General features: G+C 41.3%; 1 protein-coding gene across 2 annotated transcripts in view; it reads left to right on the top strand.

Annotated features, from left to right (window-relative positions):
* Window positions 1-22,616, top strand: part of arhgef40 (Rho guanine nucleotide exchange factor (GEF) 40) — a 54,138-nt gene extending 31,522 nt beyond the window's left edge. For both annotated transcript variants that reach the window (XM_051943787.1, XM_022215441.2), the window contains exons 20-27: window positions 525-614; window positions 7,936-8,142; window positions 9,996-10,175; window positions 11,087-11,267; window positions 12,269-12,379; window positions 16,381-16,489; window positions 18,670-18,713; window positions 18,906-22,616. In XM_051943787.1, the coding sequence (XP_051799747.1) occupies window positions 525-614; window positions 7,936-8,142; window positions 9,996-10,175; window positions 11,087-11,267; window positions 12,269-12,379; window positions 16,381-16,489; window positions 18,670-18,713; window positions 18,906-18,922 (939 nt within the window). In that variant the 3' untranslated portion in view covers window positions 18,923-22,616. The remainder of the gene's footprint in view (window positions 1-524; window positions 615-7,935; window positions 8,143-9,995; window positions 10,176-11,086; window positions 11,268-12,268; window positions 12,380-16,380; window positions 16,490-18,669; window positions 18,714-18,905) is intronic.
* Window positions 22,617-23,941: the final 1,325 nt, after the last annotated feature.

Genomic DNA, 23,941 nt, shown 5'->3' with positions numbered 1-23,941 from the left:
TTTTTCGAAGCCGTAAGACATAAATCCAGTATTTCATCAGCAACATGGCACAGAGTAGCAAAACAAATAGATACCTATTTACCATTAATGTATTTTTTCTTTTGTGTATCCCATTAAAGAACAAAAAATAACAATATTCCTTTGACTTCCTTGATTTGTACCCCGAACTCTTCTCTCTGTTACTTTACTTTGAAATAATAGCAGGTTTTAGACATATTTGAGAAAAAAAGTGTGTTGGAGGAGACAGAATACACAACTTCTTGTGCATCACAAGATTTTGCTTAACTTCATTATAAATCTGTGACAGGCAGTGTTAGACATTTGTGTATCGAAATGTCAGATGTTTTTTTTTTTAAGATTTACCTGATTTTGTCCAAATAAATGCTCAAATAATAAATGTTATTTACGCAGCCTGTCCCCCCAAAAATGGTAATCATTTGCTTGAAAATTTGGTCGCAATTACTCAGTTTCTCATTTATTGTCGTAGGCATTCTTTCATGTCTTTCTCGTCTGTTACCACACAGCGGGAGCAGTTCCTCCAGTACTCCCACTACATCAGGAATAAACCAGAACTGGATTCCCCGTTGGTCACACAGGCGGCTGACTTCTTCAAGGTAGGAGTCATTGAATCGGTCTGTCAAGTCTGATGCTACACATAACATACACACGTGGACAAAATTGTTGGTACCCCTCAGTTAAAGAAGGAAAAACCCACAATTCTCACTGAAATCACTTGAAACTCACAAAAGTAACAATAAATAAAAATTTATTGAAAATTAAATAATCAAAAACAGCCATTACTTTTGAATTGTTGATTAACATAATTATTTAAAAAAACAAACTCATGAAACAGGCCTGGACAAAAATGATGGTACCTCTATAAAAGATTGAAAACTATTTGACCAGAGTGACATGATTAACTCAGGTGTGTCATTTAATTGACATCACAGGTGTTTCCAAACTCATAATCAGTCAGTCTGCCTATTTAAAGGGAGACAAGTAGTCACCCTGCTGTTTGGTGAAAAGGTGTGTACCACACTGAACATGGACAACAGAAAGCGAAGGAGAGAATTGTCCCAGGACATCCGAAAAAAAATTATAGACAAACATCTTAAAGGTAAAGGCTATAAGACCATCTCTAAACAGCTTGAAGTTCCTGTGACAACAGTGGCTCATATTATTCAGAAGTTCAAGACCCACAGGACAGTAGCCAACCTCCCTGGACGTGGCCGCAAGAGGAAAATTGATGACAAATTGAAGAGACGGATCGTTGGAATTGTATCCAAAGAGCCCAGAGCAACCTCCAAAGAAATTAAAGGTGAACTCCAAGGCCAAGGTACATCAGTGTCAGATCGCACCATTCGTCGTTGTTTGAGCCAAAGTGGACTTCATGGGAGACGACCAAGGAGGACACCACTGCTGAAAAAAACTCATAAAAAAGCCAGACTGGAATTTGCAAAAATGCATGTTGACAAGCCACAAAGCTTCTGGGAGAATGTCCTTTGGACAGATGAGACCAAACTGGAGCTTTTTGGTAAGGCACATCAACTCTATGTTCATAGACTCAAAAACCAAGCATACGAAGAAAAGAACACTGTCCCTACGGTGAAACATGGAGGAGGCTCAGTAATGTTTTGGGGCTGCTTTGCTGCATCTGGCACAGGGTGTCTTGAAAGTGTGCAAGGTACGATGAAATCTGAAGACTATCAAGGCATTCTGGAGAGAAATGTGCTGCCTAGTGTCAGAAAGCTTGGTCTCAGTCGCAGGTCATGGGTCTTCCAACAGGACAACGATCCAAAACACACAGCCAAAAACACCCAAGAATGGCTGAGAGAAAAGCATTGGACTATTCTAAAGTGGCCTTCTATGAGCCCAGATCTGAATCCCATTGAACATATGTGGAAGGAGCTGAAACATGCCATTTGGAGAAGACACCCATCAAACCTGAGACAACTGGAGCTGTTTGCTCATGAGGAGTGGGCCAAAATACCTGTTGACAGCTGCAGAATGGTCACTGACAGATACAGAAATCGTTTAATTGCAGTGATTGCCTCAAAAGGTTGTGCAACAAAATATTAAGTTATGGGTACCATCATTTTTGTCCAGCCCTATTTCATTAGTTTGTTTTTTTTAAATAATTATGTTAATCAACAATTCAAAAGTAATGGCTGATTTTGATTATTTAATTTTCAATAAATTTTTATTTATTGTTACTTTTGTGAGTTTCAAGTGATTTCAGTGAGAATTGTGGGTTTTTCCTTCTTTAACTGAGGGGTACCAACAATTTTGTCCACGTGTGTAAGAGCCATTTGTTGGTTCAGATGTTCCTTCAGAACTCAAATTAAAAAATAGAAATAAAAAAAAAACATATAGAGCTGCTACAACTTGAAAACAAAGCTAATAAAGTATCAGAATCTGCTTTAATGGCCAAGTACATGCATAACATACAAGGAATTTGGTGTTGGCTCTTGGTGTCACTGTAGGACAAAGAAGAAGAGAAAAATAGTATTTCAGCTAAGAATATCTTAGCCATTTAGTGTGGTTATAGCAGTGGGGAAGTTGTTCTTGTGTCTAGTGGTTTTTGAGCTCTGTAGAAAATCAGTTTATGTCCAATGGGAACGGGGTCTCTGATGATGTTCCCTGCCCTCTTCCTGGTTCTAATGCAGAGCAGTTCCTGAATAGCCTAGCCGCGCTAGACCCAGCTCTTAAGACACAAGGGTCTAGGAACACTCAACAAGGAGGGAGGCGGGCTAAAAGGTTGTCTTTCAAATCACTCTGCAGCAATTGGGTAGGTATACAACCAATCAGCGCAACGAATAGGCTGACGTAGTTCCTAGAGCACCGGCGGATTGTGGCTAAGTCCCATTAGCTTCCCAACCAGCGGAGCCAACTGGTATATTGAGGATTTGCCACATCCCGTCGGCATAAGTCCAAATACGTCTTTCTTCTCAATGAAACACTTCAGTGCCGTCCTTTGTTTATCTTTCAAGTTGAATTTTAGCTTCAAATCTTTAAGGGCTGTGGCCAAAGCAGAGTCGAAAGATAACTGTTTATTGTGCGTCGGTTGTTTCTGTCAGAATCGTTGCGCCTCTGTCGTCACTTAGTTACGCCCGCCTTCTGACTCTACACTTCATGGTGATTCGTCCGGCCAGTTTTAGGAGCATCCAACCTCGAGCCTTATGGAGGGTAACTAGACCCACCCTGGCAGACAATTAAACTTGTTGCCGTGGGTTGTCTAGCGCGGCTAGGCTAGTTCCTGAATGGAGGGCAGTGGGGTTCCAATGTTTGTACTGCAAATGTCCATTTACAGGACTCAGTGGTTAGCATTGTTGACTTGCAGCTAGAAGAGCTGCAATTCATGTCCTGGGACACAGGATTCTTTCTGCATGGAGTTTGCATGTTCTCCCTGTACATACCCGGTACTAAGGCTTCCTCCCACAATCCAAAAAAAAACATGCTGAGATTAATGGCTGATTCTAAATTGTGCATAGGTGTGAATGTGAGTGTGACTGTTTGTTTATATATGTAACCCTGTGATAGACTGGTGACCTGTCCAGGGTGTCTCCTGCCTTCACCCTAAGGGATAGATTGCCTCTGCGACCTAAATGAAGCTTAAGCAGGATACTGATAATGGATGGATGGAGGGAGGGTGAGATGATTTCAATAGGAGGTACAAGACCTGCTGTTGCCTAAACTGGCAGAAACAAGTGGCATCATATGGTGGCTTTGATGATAAAATGTGTCCTGCAGCAACATGCAAGGAAAGTGTTCTTTTGGACTCATCTGTTGCAACAACAAGGGGCATGATGAAAAGATGCGACCTTAAGCCAAAGCAGCTGAAGCCTGGACCTTGAACAGCATCATCAGAAAGAGCTCAACAACTTAATTTTGTTTCCACACAGACTCTACTGCCCGCTCCTTTCATTAAACTTGATTCTACACAGAGAACAGAGCCCAATTCTCCCTGATGAGCAACACTCCTGATTATTTATTTGGTTATTTTCTCTTTTTTTAAAAGGAGAAATTGTTAAGTCACAACATGAGAACATCATTGTGAGTAATTTTTGAGCACATCACAAGCACAAACCAATTAAAGTTGCTTTATTCATTTGTGGCGGCAATTAAAAATGAGCTGTTTACAGTAAAGCTAATTACATGTTTAATGTACACTAGAAAAGCCAATTAAAGGCGGATTATAGAGAAAGTAATTTGAGCTCCCGAGCTACAATTAGCTAAAAATAATACATCGACAGCATCGTGAGATTACTACGAGGACTTTAAGTGGAGAGATCAGAGTGCTTAAGATCTGTGTGGCTATACTCAAGTTGTGGAGTGTTTTAATAAGGAGCATTTCTATTGGATGGCCAGCAGGAGGCAGCGTGAGCTCACAACACGTGCAGGAGCAGCTTTAAAAGCAGCAGGAGCACATTGTGGGTTATGGCTACAGGGAGGTTTATGGTTATCGTGATGGTGATGAAAGTGGCGTTCGGGCTGAGTGATGATGGGGATCATTCTGGGGATGATTGTTATGACGAGAGCCGCTTTTTCACGGTTGCTGGGATCAGCGGATGTGGGGAAAAAAGAGTGGAAGAAGCAAGATTGAAACGTAAATTATGACTGTAAAAATTAGTTTTGGCTCTTTGTAGCTTCGAGACAATAATTAGCCTGATTACACATGCTTCAAGTTGTAATCACAGAAAGCCAAAAGAGCTCTTCAACAGAAAAACAAAAAAACATCCAAACTATGGTGTTCTCCATCCAATTCAAACATCTAATATTCAGCATTTTATAGTGTCTAAACCACAATCAACACTGTTTAACTGACTTTTTATACACACTTACATATGGTTTAATCTTTACTGAACATGTAGGGAAACACAAGGACTTGCATAACAAGTTCACAGAACCAAACTGTCGCAAAAAATGGGACTTAAAGCCAATAAAATCACCATTTAATTTCTTAAAAACACTCCATTGCAAGTAAAGGTTCTGCATGAAAATCCCAACTTAAGAAAAAATGTATAAATTATAAACTTCAAAATTTGCAGAAATTGAAGTAAAAGTACTGATTTGATCGCTCTAACTGACATATTTGGTCCACCAAGGAACGCGGCAGAGTTATGTGACAGTCGGCGTATGTTTGTCTGTCTGTTTTTCCGTCTGTGCGCAACATTACTCAAAAACGAACCGACGGATTTGGATGAAATTTTCAGGGAAGGTCAGAAATGACACAAGGACCAAGTGATGAGATTTTCGCAGTGATGCAGCTTATAGTCTGGATCCCCTGATTTGTCAAAGATTTCTGTATCATTGCGAGATAGAGGGCACGGCGTCACTGTAACTATGACAACTAACGAACGCTACGTCAGCTTCCAGCTCACAATCACATGATCGCAATCCTACTACAAATTGAACATTGTGGATTTATTGGGACTTATCTCTCGGAAATAATACAAGGAACAATTGATAAAATTGTGGGGGGTGTTTCCAAGTCCCACCCATTCCTGTGACCCGCTACATATTTAGGTCACACGATTCAGTATCTGTGCTTGTGCTCAGTGCAAGGTCATTTTGTTTGTGGGTACATCTATAGTAAATGATCACATTCTATGCTGTCATGATTTCTGATCATCAATAACTAATAAACAAATGCTGCATTTCTGACGTCGTCATATGGGGGAATGAGCAGCCTTGACAGAGTACTGTGCTCCCCGAGTGCTTTTCTTGTCATATGTGGCATCATTAGATTACTAATAGTGAAGCATCAGTGTATCACATTACTGTTGTAGCTGCTGCAGTTTGAACAGTAGTCTGATGGGTTGTCGGATGATTGATGTGAGAGGAAAGAAGAAAAAATGCTTATGTCTTGAGTTTTAAAAAAAATGTTTTCTTTAATCTTTGATTTTTGCTGAGATAATGGATCAAAGTTCAGAAGGAGGAACTCTGGTGGAGCTGTTATCAACCCATAACTGAAATGTGACCCCGACTACACAAGGCTGTATTTAAAATGCCTAAAAGGTTGGAAGCTACTGCCTTCATCTTCCACAAGCATATTATATCATCCATTGTCAAAAATCCTCATTTTTAAAGTAGCTAAAGCTGTCAGAGAAATATAGTGGAGTAAAATATTTGTCTCTGAAATGTAATGGACTTTAAGTATAAGGCAGTACAAAGTGGAAATACTGAAGTGAAATACCCCAACATTTTACTTAAGCATTGTACTTGAGCAAACACAGTTATTTCCACCACTTGGGTCAAAAAATGACAAGAAAACAGCCTCAATAAAAGATTTATTTAAAGAAACATGTTTGACAGAGATGTCAAATGGAGAATGGAAGGAGAAATAAAAAAAGACTTCAGGGTCTCCAGGGCCAAGACAACAAACAAAACCACATGAACTTGGCAATTAAAAAGTTGGCTTGTGCTAACCACAAAACAGGAGATAAAGAGGGGGGAATTAATGGCAGAAAATCCCTGCTAGACTTCCTTTAGGTTAGAAAAACTGGTTGGAGAAAGTCACTTTTCACAGCCAACACAGAAATGATCAAACAGAGTTCTGCAAATCCACATCCAACCCAGTGGCCAAATGGCAACAAGAGCACTGCTTCTGAGGGTTGATATCAGCTGCACTGATGATCAAATGGAGATCAGGTGGAGGTGATTTCAGAGGGCATGGCTGAGCTGAGACACAGCGAGAGACACAGGCTTTTTCTGAAAAGAGGATGTAACAACATATAAAAAACATCAGAATTTGAGGCATAAGACACAAGTTGATTCCTGATATTGTGCCGTTTATGTGGCATGTTTTTAAAAAATATGTGTCTTTCTGAAAACTTCTGATGACAAAACTTGTTCTGTGAACATTGGTGCTGTTTCAGAAAAAGCACAGTTTTTCACTTTTCACTATGTAAAGGTGTCTTTTAGAGACATTTCTGGACATTTCTCTGTCTGTGCAGTAAATGATGAAAAATAAATTCTTGTTAGGGACCACAGATTGTTCGCCACATGGCATTCTGGGGTCAGTTAAGTGCCAGCCATCAAAACAGCTCTGACCCATTGAGGCCTGGACTCCGCACACCTCTGAAAGTCTACGTTACATTAACAGCAGTTATATGTCTTGTAAGTTGTGTTGTGGGACCTTCATGAATTGGACTTTTCCAGAACATCACAACAAACTAAGATCTGGAGAAGCTATAGACCAAGTCAGCATCCTGTACACTTGGTCCAGTTCCTCAACAGTGTTTATAGTGTGGCAAGGAGCATCATCCTGCTGAAGGTTGTCAGGGAATACTGTCACCATGAAAGTGTGGTCTGCAAGAATGTTAAGGTGTCAAAGTAGCAGGACCCAAGGTTTCTCACTTTGCAAATCATTATGGGCCAACCACATGTTGACCAGACAACCTTCTTCCACTGCTTTGTGGTCCAGTTCTAGATGTTAACATGCTCACTGTAGGCGGTTCTGGCATTGAACAGGGGTCTTCATGGACACTCGACTCCAACACCGTAGTATTTTAGCAGCATTCAGGTGTTCAGTAGTATAGGTTTGACCACACATGACCCTTTCTTGAACTACTCTTGGTAACCACCTGAAAAACCCTACCACCTGCTGTTCAAAAGATGTTCTCGTCTCAATGAGGTCCTTCTCAAAGTCCACATTCTTACACTAATTCACTGTTCCTGTTTCCAGGAGTTCACTTGCTGCCTAATACATTCAACCTTTTCACGGGTGGAGGTATAATGAGATAATCAGTGTTTTTTCCCTCCACCTGTCAGTGGTTTTAATGTTAAGGCTCATTGGTGTATAATTAGACCCCACATTGTATAACTGTGGACACAGACTGGGTTTGATTTCACTGATGTAGAAACAGCAGCAGAGACACTCAGATTTTCAGACTTAACATTTCTATTTTTCCTTTTCCTTTTCCTCCCCTCCAGTCCAAACTCCCCCTGGCCTCCCCCCTCTCCCCCCTGTCCTTCCCTCACTGTCTCCAGGCTCCCATCCAGAGACTGGAGCAGTACTGCGAGGCCCTGGAGGAGCTGGGGGGGATAAACCCGGCCTCCGACTCCGCCCTCTCCATCCTGAGACACGCCCAACGGCACGGCGAGGACCTCCGGGCCAGTGACCTCATCGTCGGATGTCCGGTGAGAATGCCTGTCCCAGTTTGCGACTCTGCAACTGTCAAGTCCTACTTTCTTTTCTTAGAGGGAAAGAAACTAAATCGTCTTGTTGAGGTCAGGCCAGTGGAAGTGATGAAATTGTCTTATATCTTTCAGATGAGGCTCATTATATATGGGTTAAAAAATAGTGTTGGCATTTATTTTTCATTTAAAAAACGTGCATCTTTTTGCCAAAGCAAACTAAAAAAACTTACACTTTGGGCGAAAACTGTGGTGTTTCTTAGAATCCTGGTATTTTTCAGTGAAAGTCTGAACCTAAAACCATACTTTTTTCCTGTCATCCACTTTAATCTTTTTTGTAGTTGCTCTAAAGGAAAGAAAGTCAGAGGAAAGATGCTGCTTCCTCAGACAGACCGCTGCTTTTGCAGTTATTGTGGATTGGAAAAATAGCTCTAATCTTTATCAAAAAGTCAGAAAACACCTTATTCTCCTCTGACACAGCAGTATCATTCAGCTGTAGTCGTGACAAAGGTTTGACTCCCACACACACGCACACGCACGTGCACACGCCTCCCCTCCCCTCCCCCCTTTGGAGCGAGGGGAGAGATTACGGCAGCGCAAACACTCCCATTGAGCTACTTGAAATCGCGCTGTAACAGCTCTTCAGGTAAAAATGATTGTAAGTGCAGGTGTGTGTGTGTGAGTGTGTGTGTGTTTGGGTGGGTGTGGAGGTGGGTGTCCATAAAGTGTGTGAAGCAGCACTTGTATCATGACCCGCGCAACTCTCGAGGTTTAAAAATAAAGTTCCATGTCACCACTGGTTGCTCGTAAATTATCAGTCTTTTTAATTTTATTGTCGGAGTGAAATTATGAGCAGGATGTGTCATTTATGTTTGCTTGTCGTTTGCAAGTCTAGTATTGAGTCCTGAAGGCGCATTATGCAATTGTTGACTTTTACAAGTGCCTATCTGCCTTTGATTTGCGTTGCAGCACCGTCACAAAGTCTCAACCCTGTTATTGACATGAACAATGAAGTCACATTTTCACAAAAGCAATGACTCAGTTGGCCAATTAAAGCAAAGATCCAACACAAAGAAGCATCCATACGAAGTGGGAATATGTCACCATGCAGGGCCCCGTCATAATAACACCGCTTTGTCCTTTTCTTTATTGAAATGAGAATAAGGCTTTTCAGTCTTTGTAGTCGAAATGTCTCGAAACTCCACTCTGCAAATTGGAGTAGGTGAAGGAGAGAGAGTTTGAGATTTGGCTCTAAAAGACAGAAAAATGGTGCTGAGGTCTGAAAAAAGAATCAGAAATGTGTCAAGAAGCCAGCATGACCTGTAAAGTGCATCTCTGGTCATTTGTTGCACCCTTAAAAACTCCTCTCCATTTATCAAATGTAAGTCTACACTGTTGTCTCCTCAGCTGTGGCACTGACTGTGTATTTTGCTAATAATATGTCTTCTAGTATTTAAAAAAAACACCACATGAGTACATTAACAAGGCAAAAAAGAAGATCTTCACCACAGTTTGACTTTAAATTTTGCCATTTTTGCAGTCCAGAGCTGCAAAATCAGCTTTTTAAACTGTCAATCATCATGTCAAACTTTTGGTTTTGTTGCTCAGATGAATCCTCAGATACAGTAATCTACATTTTTCTTTTACACATTGCTACTTGTTTTAAGATAATTCTTACATAATTGAAACTAAGTGAACTGTACTTGAACCCACTAGCAAAGAAAACATGATTTTAAAACTCAGTTCAAGCTTAAATGGCCTGTTAAGATAGAAACTGAGATCTTTTGCAGATTAAAGCCCTGGGCTTGGGCCCGAGGCCAGGATGAGCGTTTCCTAATGTGAGTGTGTGTTTTCAGATCCCGGCAGCTGAGCGAGGCGAGCTGGTGCGGCAGGGTGAGCTGACGGTGTGTGGAGGCGGACGCAGGAAGCGGGCCGGCGTCAGGAGTGTTTTCCTCTACCAGCACATGGTCATCTTCACCAAACAGAAGAGCCCTGGACCGGGACGCATCACCTACAGCTACAAACACAGCATCAAGGTACACAGCTGACACGGACACTGCCGCTCTATTTCCATTTGAAGACTATTTGAAGAGTTATGAGTAAAGCAAACAACATTCTGTGTGGAGCTCAATCTAAGGTGCTTACATTTCTTGGCTGCTTGTTTGGGAAGAAGACGCCAGTGACAGGATGGTCCCTGTGATTAAAATAGTTTTAACTACCGGTGATTAATTAATCACGATTAATCACATTTTGTCAAATAGCCATACTTGATGCAATAAGCAAAATCTTTCAGTTCAAACACATTTTGGTTGACGACTGAATTGATTGATAGACATATACGTCAACTTAAGCGACAAAAAATGTTTGTTTCATTTATATTTATCTGCGTATTTTTAATCTGTCTACTAAATTTGCAGATTACTACAAATGCAAAGTTCAATTATGGTGATTATATTCAACATTTTTTGACTTTTTGTAAACTCAAACACTTTCATTGTCTTGAAAAGTGGTCTGTTGTGGGATGGCGACACTGTTTGCCGGTACCAGGACTGTTGTAGTTAACATTAGCTCTGGTGCTAACAGCAACATGTTTTGCAGTGAGGTGATACCGTCGGTTTTTATTCAAGTTGACATCGGAAAGTCTTTCAAAGAAAACTTTCAGCCCAACAAGCTCAACACGGTCTCGTCTTCCATCACTGTTCACCAAACTTTCCTGTGCACTGACGTCACTCATTGCGTCCGGTGTATCTTCTTCGCGGCTGGAAAACAGACTTTAGGTTCATTACTGCCACCTACTGGGCTGGAGTGTGTATCACTGTTACTGGTGTGCCACAAATTAGTTTTTCTAACATGTTGTTTTGTTTGTAAGTAATTAATCTTAATTAGCACATTAAAGACCCAGCCCTAGTTTTATAGTTTTAACACATCCATCCTCTCCTCTGTACAGACGGGTGAGATGGGTCTGACTCAGAGTGTTGGCGAGGACGGACTGAAGTTTGAAGTTTGGGTCCGAACGGCTCTGAAAACCAAAGACTGCATCACGCTGCAGGCACAGGACAGAGAAGGCAGACAGGCCTGGACTCATGATATCGCCCATCTGCTGTGGACACACGCCATCAACAACACAGGTACAGTCTGACCTTTAGGCATCAACGCAAGACTCTCACACAAATCTACACAAAACCTGCTGCTCCCCAATGCTGGTACATTAAAGGGAAAGTGCGCTGACATTTAACAGCGTTGGCACTGACACATGTGTGCAAAGAGTCGGATAAAACCTTTTGTAGCTCCAAAGAAGCTGCATGAAGTCTGACAGGTGACATAACTTGACATAACTCATCCCTGCATGAGGTTACATTAGCCTGTTGAATGTGGCACGCAAATCTCTGGAAAAATGTCAAAATTTAGATGCATTGTGCGTAAGGTAGTCACCAAGGAAGAGCTCATAGATCCAGTTGCTCGAAATGGACCTCTGTAACCCTATGTAGATATTCCATTAAAAATTTCCAGCTAGAATAGTCATTTACCACATTAACAATGTCTAGACTGTATTTCTGATTCATTTAATGTTGTCTTCATTGAAAAAAAAGTGATTTTCTCTCAAAAATAAGGACATTTGTAAGTGAAACCTTTGAACAGTAGTGTATATGTGGTTGAAAGGATGAAGGAGACCAGTTCGGTTTAAGATTCATGCAGACTAAACATATCTGATTCGTCTTTGTGTAACTTTATCTGGGATAATAATTGGCTTTCCTGTGAGTACAGAACATGTAAAAATATCAGCGCCAGGCCAGGTAGCTGTTTGATTTTTAGTTCCTTTGCTTTTCAAACACAAGGAACCGCTGACTATCACGTCTCCTTGTATCCATAAACTCTTGCATCTCAGCTTTGCTTCCTGTAGCTGGCTTAGATTACAGCATCACCTTGAAGAAAATGCTCTGCAGCTTCCCTAAAGAAAGGACCCACACATTCCCGTTAACTGCTGTTGGTTTTTTTTTAAGTTGCAGCTGACGACTGCCATCAATAAAAGTGAAAATACCTGACTTTATTTTAGAATGCTCTCAATATTATGAACTTCTTTACAATGTTGCATCATTCAAAAACTGCATTTTTGAATCATTTCTCCCAGAGCTGTGTCTCAAGGAGTCTCTCTGCATGGGAGTTTCCAGTAAGCTTCTGCTGGACGCAAGTGGAACTCAAGGCTCAGAGCTGGACTCCATCTACAGCCTCAACGACAGAGGTGGGCTTAAGAAGGAATACATTTGGTAGCTGGGTAGCTACAGGTATCAGTAGCACTCTCATACAGAGAGAAAAAAATCATATGCATGACTATTTCATAAGGACAATATGGTACATTTTTATAGGAAATGGATTTAAATTTTAAATTCTTGAAGAACTTACATCTGTTATCCTGAAACTACACTTTTATAGGTAGCTCACTGACATTAAAAACTGAATAGGTAGTCTGAGACAGTATATTAAGCATGCTAATAAATGTCAAGAAATTCCGGTTCAAGTCCCAACTCGTCAGATTTCACAGCCAACAGTCACTGCCGTTACTTTGAATACAAAGAATGTAGTATCTGCTGTTGACAGAGCAAAATATTCTGCCGTCTTCTTTGCTGTTCTAACGAAAGCATTCAATACTGTCGACTAAAACATGTTCCGAGAAAACTTACACTCTGTGGTTTTCTGTTTATGTTATGGTAACAATTTCAGCACTACCTGTTCCATCGTCAGCAATGTTCCCTTTGTCTAACGGAGTCCCACAAAGGTCAATTTGGGGTCTGTCTGTATGCAGATGATACAGTTCTGTTTGCTCACACTGAAATCCTGCAACAAATTACCTTTGACAAACTACTAGATGCTAGCATAGCCGCGCTAGACCCAGGTCTGAAGACACAAGGGTCTAGGAACTCTCGACAGGGAGGGAGGCGGGCTAAAAGGTTGTCTTTCAAATCACTCTGCAGCAATTGGGTAGGTATACAACCAATCAGCGCAACGAATAGGCTGACGTAGTTCCTAGAGCGCCGGAAATCAGAGGATGTGGGAGTCCAGTGAAGCCTTATTTATACAGTCAATGGGTGAAGCTCAAGTATATTACAGACATGTTAACAGAAAGATTATTCAGAGTCAGTGCTAATGGAGCTCAACGACTGTTGTCGACCCTGGCAGAGAATTAAATTTGTTTCCGTGGTTTGTCTAGCGCGGCTAGGCTAGTTGTTTCCGGTTGTTTCTGTCAGAATCGTCGCGCCTCTGTCGTCACTTAGTTACTCCCGCCTTCTGACTCTACACTTCATGGTGATTGGTCGGCCAGTTTTAGGAGAATCCAGCCTCGAGCCTTATGGAGGGTAACTAGACCCACCCTGGCAGAGAATTAAATTCGTTGCCGTGGGTTGTCTAGCGCGGCTAGGCTAACTAGATGGACCTTTTATTGTGAAATTGAATACCAACAAGACCAAATACATAGCCAGAGTACTAAGATGGATCTTTTTTTTTTGATGATAAACTTACATTTAAATGTTGTCACACTTTGCAGTAAGCTACGGTAATTTTCCCATGTTCAGTAGCAAGCAAATAATTGAGGCCGTCTTCTTGTCTGTATTAGATTATAGTGAAGTCATCTATAGACATGCCTCTGCCTCCTCTCTGAAAGCCTCTTGGATCAGTTTAGCCCTCTGCTCTAAGATTCATTACTTGTGACAGTTATTTAACTCATCACTGCTTATTGTGTGAAAAAGTTGGCCGGCCATCTCTGGCAGTAAGACGTGACAGACATCGGTTGCTTTTTGATTTACGAGAACGGCAAGATGCCACCGTGCATAAATTCTTTGTTAAACTGCTCCCAAAGTCATAACTCAACTCGTTCAAGTGATTGGTTAATGCTTGAAGTCCCATGTGCATACACTGAATTTTGGGAAAAGTGCTTTTAGTTTCTGTGCTGCACACAAACTTAACACAACAGAAGTAAATACAAGAGAGTATAAAGTCCAGATATCAGGTGTTTTAGTTGAAACCACACAGCACCACCGCTCACCTCACAGAGACGGAAACCATTTGTCAGCTCAAACTGTGTCTTCAGGACGTCGCTGTGTTTTATGTGACCAGATTGGATTACTGGATTGTTCAAATTTGCTCTCTGAGCCGAAAGTGATGTGGCCCCGAGATTACAGACAGGAAACAAAACGGGTCCTGGGTGTATCTCCCCATGTGACAAGGTAATAATGTGGTACATGTTTTTTTCAATCTCGCACCCCGAGGCTACTCTATGAATTTTTGATATTTGTCTCACACTGAGAAATTTTGAAGAGCTGTGACATGCCTGCGGAGAATATATAGCGCAGTCAAAAAGCTCCGCCGCGAAAGCACATTTCACCCGTGCTCTGATCAAATCCCATCACAACCTCCACTGCTGTGTCTGCCTTTAACTGTTTTTAAGGCAGACGCAGGAGTGACAACCTTTGTCTTAATTTTATAAACTGTATCCATAAACATCCATAGGTGCTGTGCTTAAACAGCTATTACAGATGCAAGTAGTATTTCTTGTCCTCTTCTTAGTCACGCGTAGAGGGTGATAAAGCAACATTACTCTTTACTTCATGACGATATGGCCTATTATTAGTGGTACTCTGACAAAACAACAATGCATTAATGCTCAGTTATCTGTAAAAGGCCTGGATTCAGTTCTTCTCTCAGGTCAAATATTTGCCTGAGAGAAGAAAATATATGACAATATTTGCACAATGTAGTTAAAGTATCAAAACGTTAAAGTGCTCATTATTTTCAGGTTTCGCCTTCTGAACTTGAGCCACTTTCTAGGATTTCTTTACTCACTGTGGGCTCACTTTTCACTGCAATACAAAGCCCTGCACCTCTATGGAAACAGAAAAACCAAAACAAAGAGACAGAAGGCCAGTTTCTTTGATAATTTAGAAACCTGGAATCATCCAAACAACATTTTTAACCACGTGTTTTCCATCAGTACTGGAATCGACATGGTAGCTCTACACACTACAGATATTTTACTACCTAAGTGTTTATCATGTCTCCATATTTATCACCTACCTGCTCTGTTTAAACACAGAATGCAGTTCTGCCTAGTGAGGCCAGAAAATCCCTATTTAAAAAAAACATGTAAGACAGATAATTTATTATTTTACTCTCGTCTTCATCAACTCCTGAGTAGATAAATCCTCAGATTTGTCCATGAGCTGCTTCCTAACTCGGTTTCTCTGATGTTTGGTGTTGTGCAGGGAGCATATTGTGGGATTTTAGGATTTGTCAGCAAAATATTGAAGCAAAAAAACTGAGCTGAGAAGTGCTAAACTTCAGAGCTTGATGTTAATTTCCTGTGGGTTTGTTTCTACAAGCTAATCCTTACTATCATTCGTCTTCATTTTATCCAATGTAATATGCATTTTAACCATATAACTCAGCCCTGATGTTGTATTTTCAGAGTAGCTACAATGAAATCGAGGTGGAAATCTTTAACAATTTTACCGGAAACATATGTTTAAAGTTTAGACCAGGGAACAAATGTAGTGAAACCTTCCACATAGTCATAAATCAACCTTTAAAATGCACATAATTGTTGCATAAAACAATTAGAAGCAGGGTGAAGAAAAGCTATGATCATGCAAACTGATGATATATCATGATATTTCAAAGTCTGAAGGTTCCCCTTAAAAACACAGAGATAAAGTGAAAAGCCGTTGGATAAAAACCACTTAAGCTTAGCACAATTCCTCAGATTCCAGACCCACTGTTCAGTCTCCAAAGGCCGTTGTTGCCCCAGAGCCAAAGTGATTTCCCATTCATGGCTCGGTGCAATGCACATACTGCTCACCAGGTGTCTCATTGAGTGGCGCAGCTCAGGATTTCAATGCATGAATTGTCCTCTGGGACAGAACATGGTGTTAGAAATTCACTGAACATGGTGAGAAAAATGCCTTCTCACTCTGACTCCTCTCTTTGTCTCTCCCATACCTGATCTCCGCCTTCGTTTCATTCCAATAAAACATAAAGGTGGAGGGAATTTTACTCTGAAAAAGTGCATTAATGCATTATAATGCAAATGGGACAAAAAAAACCCATAAATTTAAATCATGCTTTCCTGCTGGATGATGTCATTATTTGGAAAAAGACAGCACACGTGAATGATGTTTAGCACTTGGAGCTATCTTGTAACCTGCAACCACCTCTCTTACACACTTTCTCACACACTCTCTCTGTGTCTGGCAGTCCACAGTAGCTGCTCAGACTCCTCCTCTGTTGGGAGTCAGAAGGAGGGGGATCCCCGGCGTCTGGGAGGGACCCCAGGAGAAGCTCTGGATCAACAAGCTACTCACAGGTGGGCCCACAGTGTGCACATGTAGCACACAATCTAGTGATCCCAAAGCGAATGGGAGCAGTTTGTGTTTGCGGAAATTACTCAACACGTTACCACGGTTAAATATAGATGCTAGGTGATAAATGTGTTTGGGTTTTTTTCCGCTGCAAGCAGGGCCTCTTTTTTAAGGCAGAAAGTTTTCTAGGAATCTCGATATTTTTGCTGCAATTCCCCAAAAAGTCCCCAGATAGAGATTGACCAATGCAATGCAATGCTGAACACGGTGAAAGACAAGCTTAAAACAGATGAAACATGAGATTATGTATGTCATTAGTGTCAATATTAGCTTAAAATGAACATTTTTGTAAGGATTAAACAAAGTGGCGTTAAGATGCTGGCCGTGAACTGATCCTTCCTCTTTGTCGTGTTTCTTTGCATCTCCCCAATACTGCTGTTTGATAAAGGCAAGGTTTTTCTTTTTTTCTTTCATTTGATATCAGTCAGTACAAAGAGGACAAGTAAGAAAGTAGGGATGATGTGATGTGCAGAGGTTCCCAGCTGCACTCAAATCAGAGATGGTGAAATCATATGGCCAGCATCTTAGACGGCAGATGCCTGAAATTTGTCGTCTCCTAATCTGTTAGCAGTAATTAGCTTAATCCTCAAGAGTAATTTTCTCTTTTTTTTGATGAGATGCATTCATAACATAACCCCATTTTGGTTATCTAATTTTTCTACTATTTATTTTTGCCCTTTGTTATATATCAGTGCCTTTTTAAAATGTGACCACAGAAGGGTTCTGTCCATCGCTTCAGTCTTGACAAAGCACCCCAAGATGGGTTTTCTTGATGCATAGCAGTTGTCAAGATGTCTGTGACAGTCTAAAACACTCTCACACTTCAGATAATCATGAGCTTTTCCGACTACAGCTCCTTTCTGGGGTTAATCCATGCTTTGCCAAGGTGCAGCCATCTTTGCGAAATGCCATTGTCATAAAGTCATGATGGTCATTCTCAAGCACCGCTCAACCAAACTACTTCACACTTGACACTGCACGTCCTCGGATGCCCACCAATACACCTGCCATGTTCGGAGTGGATCGGATAAGGAGTTGTTGAGAAACACAAAGAACAGACAGACACACAAACACGTACAGAGGTTGCTTTTGATTGTTCCACTGGAGGATCTTCCAATAACTTAAATTCACCTTGAGGAAATGAACAGTGGGAAGGTTTCAAGAAGAGCTTACAGTGCAGAAACACAGGTGTATCCTGCGCAGAAGTCTTCTATCAAGTAGCGCGACGTATTAAAGCTGCACCGTCGTGGGCGTCGCTTTGATTCAACGGGAGATACAGCTGTTCATCAGTAACTGGTGTTGCTTTAGACTGATGCTGTGAAACAAAGGGATTTCTCATTTGGCAGCCTCTACTCCTCTGTCCTCGGATCTCCCTCACATCCTTGCTGGGAAGAGAGTGAAGTGAGGGAAGCGAGGAGATACGTTAGCGTAATGACAAGCACCCAGAGACTCTTTCTTCTATTAGTGAGATTATATGCTATACATAAAAGATTTTTTTGAAGCAAACAGGAGTTCTCGAATGACACTTTTAATTACTGCTTCACTCCCTGAGACTCCTCGGCTCCCAGGACTCTTTGGGTGAAATGATTAATAAAAATGTATGGACTTTGTAAGAAAATGTCACCATTAGTGTGCAACATATGTCTGTGATTAGTGGTGACATTATGATGAAAGTGCAACGCTTTCACTGAGGTAATTTTTCTATAAAAAAAAAAAAGGTGTCCTTCAAACAGTGGAAGCATTCCTATGTGTTTATAAAAGTGAGAACACAATGCATACATCTAGCTGTAAGCAAACAGCAATACCTGCCCGCCATCTCCATGGTAAGTTTAAATGAATTTGCTCTGTGCGCACACATATCCAAACACACACACACACACATCCTCTCAATCTCCTTATCTAGCAAACAGAATATGACAGATTGGCAAACAGACTGCGCTGGGAACAGATTGACAGACAGACGGACACACGCAGCCCAAACAGATAGTGCAAACACGCAGACAGCGATATGCACATATTCAACAACAGAGGGAGGATTGCCGCCTGTGCACGCGTACGTGCACACCTCGGCTCGAACGCACACTTAAGTGCGGAATATAATGTGTGACTGTTTCTTCCTCCACAGAGCCAGTCTCCCTCCACAGCTGTGTGACTGTCATCTCAATAACAGTAAGTTTGCTCTGTTTATTACATGTTTCTTTCATGTTTTTCCCCTCTGTGTTGTTGATCTCTTTACATCTGCTGCTAATGTCACTGCATCCTGCTTTGCCTCACTTCTTACTGATTGCTTGCTTTTTTCCAAATGAAAACAGTGATTAACTCTTAATACATTCTTCTCTTTCTGTAACTTTCTACATTCAGAAACTGGACCTTTTTGAAGCTTTAAACATCTCTATTCCACCTCTGGGGGAGCCAAGCTGGACTTCGAGGAGCGAGAAGACAAAAGCGAGACCCTCCGACTCTATTTGAACTTCTCCCACATGCCTGCTCTGCGTTCCCGTTCCCCCCTTGTTCCCCTTCACCTCCTTAAAATAAATAAAATGCCAGCAGATTAGGCGGAGCAGCACAGCGCTGCTTTCTAAACCTCCCAGCTCTGATATGACCCCCCAAAGAAAAGCTGCATCCAAAAAGGATCAAAACTGCCCTGTTTACAGCATGACAAGCACCAGCAGGGCTCTCTGCACTCCGCCATTTTGGATCTGCCAGTCTCAGTTGCTGGCAGAGTCATTGACACCAAAGGCACTTCAGCCACACAGTGCGGCCATTGTCTGCCCCACGGCTCCCCACTAGGCCAAACCACTTGGTCTGAACCACTGACTGCCCGGCTGGCTGACTGTACGCATCACATGCTCCAGCATCTGATAATAAACAGGAAGTAATATGCAGGGCGTAAATCCACCGTAGGATTGCAGATTTAGAATGTATTATGTACTCTGTCATTTTCATAACGCTGAATGGAGTACTGTAGGCTTTATTTTCCTGCCTGTGTAAAAATGCGTGGCATAGCTAGGTGTGATTGCATCTATGTAAATTAGGCAAGGGTGGTGTGAGCATGCAGACACACACACACACACACAGTGACACACACAATGTCCCCCAACACATGCAGTCACTCTTATTGTTATAAGACAGTGGAGTACTGTTCACATTCACATGCTCACACAGTCACTGTGGCCGGTTTAGAGCCTGGCACAGTGGCTAAATGAACGACAGGCAAGGTTCCATCTGAACACGTACAGTAAGCATTGCCTTGATGAAGAACGGGAATTTTTTACACGATCATATCTGAGTGATATACAATCTGATAAAGTGTTTGTTTAAGCTAATTGTTCTTATTAAGGATTTATAAGGCAAAAAAAAATTTATTTAGTCTTCTTTAAAGTGTAATATAGCAGCAAAATCTTGGTGCCTTAAAATGTTCTGCAGTGTACTGATAAGTTTTGGTAATGAATTTAATGCCATACCTTTTTTCATATATGATGCCATAGTCTAAATACCAAAGGTATAAAAAGGGTGTCTGTGCAATGATGATTTGTGTACAAAGAGATGTTGTTTTACATTCAGCCTGAGCTTTCCTGATTGGAACGCTCTCTTCATAAAATGGAGAAGGGTGGATCTGTTCAGTGTGATACATTGCAGTTTTACTGGTTTTGATCTTGCGGTCAGAAGACATGAACTACATCTGATTATTTTTGAAGAGGTAGTTTAATCAAATTTGACCCTCAGCTTCTGCTTAAAGGAAGAGGTTGCACTAGAATGCCCCAAATAGATTATTTTCTGCTTTTTTGAGGAAATAAATTCAGGTTTTCAAGATTGGAGCTTGAAAAAAGTGCCTGAAATTATTGACATGATTCAGTCACCCTAAATTTTAATGAAAAGACAGAAAGCAGCGGTTAGCTTAGCTTAGCACTAACACTAAATAAAAAATTAAAGATTACAATAATCACCTAAACAATATTATGTTTCTGCAGCAGAGGCGACTACAGTTTTAGGACCATAGTTCCAGGACCCTTGTTTTTAAGGTTTCCAATTTGTGGTTTTAAAGGTTTATTCCACCCAAATAGTACTTTCTGTCCGATGTTTTATAGCTGCTACAATTGTATGTTGGGGAAATTTGTCAGATTCATATAGTTAGATGTGAAATAAAGGTGGAATCATATACTATGGCCTTTGTGGTCATTAGAGCTCAAGGAGATATTTGTAAGCAACAACACCCCCGTTCCCACCGCATCCACCAAGAAATAAAACTTGATTCTCGTTCTGATTGTCCATCTTAACCCAAAATGTTATTCTTCATTCAATACACCGCTCCCATAGTTGTCACGAAACACCAGGGTCCTAGAAAGCAAGTCCTAGAAATGTAGCCCAAAACTTGCAACCTCCTGTTCTGTGCACTGTGAATCATTTAAAATCTGTTTGACGTAGAAACACTCTCGAAGGAACACCTCAACGAAAGGTGTGAGTTCCATGTTTGACATCAAGAACTTATCACCTGCAAGCGTTGAAACTCCTCATGGTTTGCACCGTTTTCAGCAGGATGTGCCACATCTCAAAAGACAGTCAAGTTTTAATTGCGGATTCTTTAAACTCCAAAAAAAAAAACTCTCAGGAGAGTTAACTGAAAGAATACATGCAATGAGTTGATTAAACGCTCCGTCATAGTATCATATTAAATCCAACTATCTAAAATCAGTCAACCAAAGATGAAGAAATCAGCTGTAAATATAAACTAGATATTTACAGCTCAACTTGAAATGTACAAAAATTTTGTATTTACATTAAGTTAACAAGAAAATATTAGTTGATTCCACTTACTATCCATTGCTAGCTCAAGATGGTTAGCATAGCTGAAATAACATTTTAATTCTAATAATCTGAAAACATTTGAAGGACTGCTTGTTGATAGTTCTCATGTCTGTGCAGTACAACTACAGTCAGGTGGTTAGCTTAGCATAGCATAAAGCCTAGAAACAAATGAAACTAGCTGCTTAGCTCTGTCCACAGTTACAACCCCAGTGTGTTTTATGTTTCATTTTACTTTGAATGGACCAAAGAAACAAGTAATGCCACGTCATTACATGGGCTTTACACAAAATATCCCCCTGCTTTCAGTGTTTGTGTGAATGTAAGCTAACCCGCTGCTAGCTGTCGCATTTTATTTAACATATAGACATAAGAATGGTATCAGTCTTTTCATCTAACTTGCAACAGTACAAAGAATAACTGTATTCCCTAAAATGCCCAACTTTTCCTTTCAGATATCTCATGGAACAAGAGATAAAAATAACTTCCACTTCCTCAACTGCTCTCCCAGACTAGCTAGAGGGCCCATGAATAGAAACACTGCTGAGTTCTAGTCAAACTCTCAGAACTTGAAATGAGTTGCAAGGAAACGTATACAAATAAGGTGCATCAGATGTAGAGAACTTGTCATTTTGTGCTGTCATTAGTATTTCAATGTTTCACATTAAGGCGTAGTTAATATTTTATGACAGCAAGCGCATAGTCGGTAAAACCAATGATCGTGCAGTCACTGGTCTGATTGGACAGCATGTGTATCAAACAAGACCATGCTTTAGGTACAATATGAAACCTGCAGGTAGTGAAAGCCGGCAGCAGCGGGAGGTCAAGCTCACGTCTGCAGCGGCAGCAGTTTGTCGCCGTTATCAGATTTAGCACGTTTCATATCTGCATCCAAATTCAGAAATTGCAAATGGCTATTGAGCCGCTTCTGAATCAATATGTAATTTGTTGGCGTGGAGAAGTCTGTACACTTCATAGCCGTTAGCTGTTTGGTACATTGCGTTATATTGGAAGCAATGTAATGAACACCATCTTTCATTCTCACTGCAGTATAGATTGTCATATGCAGAATCTCTCACTTTTTTATGCCATGTTCGAGGCACTGTGTTAATGTACAGAAACTTTTCTCTTACTGCTCTTTTTGTATGACACACTCTGCCTGATGTTTACATTTTTTTTGGGAAGCGATGTGGAATGTCGGAAATGCATGTCGTGCTTACTTGATAATTTTGTACTTTTCTGTGTTGAATTAAAACTGGATTGAAGTTGCGAAGCTGTTGCTTGAACCCTGTTGCAGGTCTAACCTCCAAATGAGGCCTGTAACCCCCCAAAACTGGCTGTAATGAGTGCGGGGTCTCTTCTGTGAACACCAGCTGTGCTGCCTCCCTCACACTTGCACAAAAAAAAGCCCCCAAAAAACACCCAGAATGATTAGATAACTACAGTGCAGCGCCATATCAAATAGTTCCAGGGATCAAATTCTCTAAAGGAAGGGAGGGCAGTTGGAGAGTGTGTCCATCTGTGCATGTGAGGGACGTGGAGGGGAGGAATGGGAGATAAAGGGTGGGTGAGTTAGAGGAGGGGGAGCAACAGGAAGGGGCAGAACTGAAGGGAGAGAGAAAAGGGAGCGACGGAGGAGAAGGACAGGAGACAGTAGGTGGGAATGATGGGAAATGAGCGAGGGCGAAGGGGCAGACAGACAGAGAGGCACAGTCAAGGGGAGAGCAGGAGCACGAGGGGGAGAGGCAAAAAAAAAGAGGAAGAATAGCGAGGGGGGCTTATAGAAAGAGGGAGACACAAAGTAGAGTTAGAACTTTTTTTTCCTTCTTCTTCTTCTCTCTCTAACGTTAGAGAACTAAGAGAGGGCCGAGAGAGCTGCAGAATGGATGAAGGAGAGAGAGCGAGCGGGGTAAAAGGGGGGATGTTGACAAAGCAGCGAGACTGTGGCGAACAAAGAGAACGTGAAGAGAATGAGTCGGGGGAAACATCAAAGGGATTTTTCAGGCCCGGTTACCGGGACAACAGACATTTGCATGCGATTAGCTTTTTACATCATATTAAGAAGGGTTAGGGTGAGGGAGGGGGGAGGAGGGGGTGAGGGAGGGAGGGGAGGCAGGGAACTATAGATCATACACACACACACACACTGTATGAGATAGTCAGAGAGGGAAGGGGGAAAAGGGAAAAAAAAGAGAAAGAAAAAGAGGGACGTTGGTCATCTCACGCGGATAAACTGACTTATAGGCAGCCAGCCAAGCGTTTCTTTTGTAAATGAGAGTGCATGTTGGGGGGAGATACAGTAATATGCCAGCGCAGACATTTTGGCGAAGGAAGGTCAGAGCAGGGAGTGTGTGTGGTTTTTTTATTTTTGATTTCATTTCTTCTCCTCTGTTTTTTTTTCATGCTTTAGAATCCAAGTTTGACACCAGTGATTTAAAGCACCGAGGAAACAATCTCACACCAAAGCGAACCTGTGAACCCCGATTCCAGGTTGTTTGTCACAAATGTGTCCAAAAAAGAAAAGCGCAGATCTTTAAATTTTCTCACATAACCCGAAGGGAGGAAGGAGCGCTCCTTTATGTGCTTTTCTGACT

This window comes from Acanthochromis polyacanthus, chromosome 23, assembly GCF_021347895.1.
Source record: "Acanthochromis polyacanthus isolate Apoly-LR-REF ecotype Palm Island chromosome 23, KAUST_Apoly_ChrSc, whole genome shotgun sequence".
Classification (NCBI taxonomy): Eukaryota; Metazoa; Chordata; class Actinopteri; family Pomacentridae; genus Acanthochromis; species Acanthochromis polyacanthus.
Note: the sequence above shows the minus strand (reverse complement) of the source record. Positions and strands in the feature narration are given on the sequence as shown.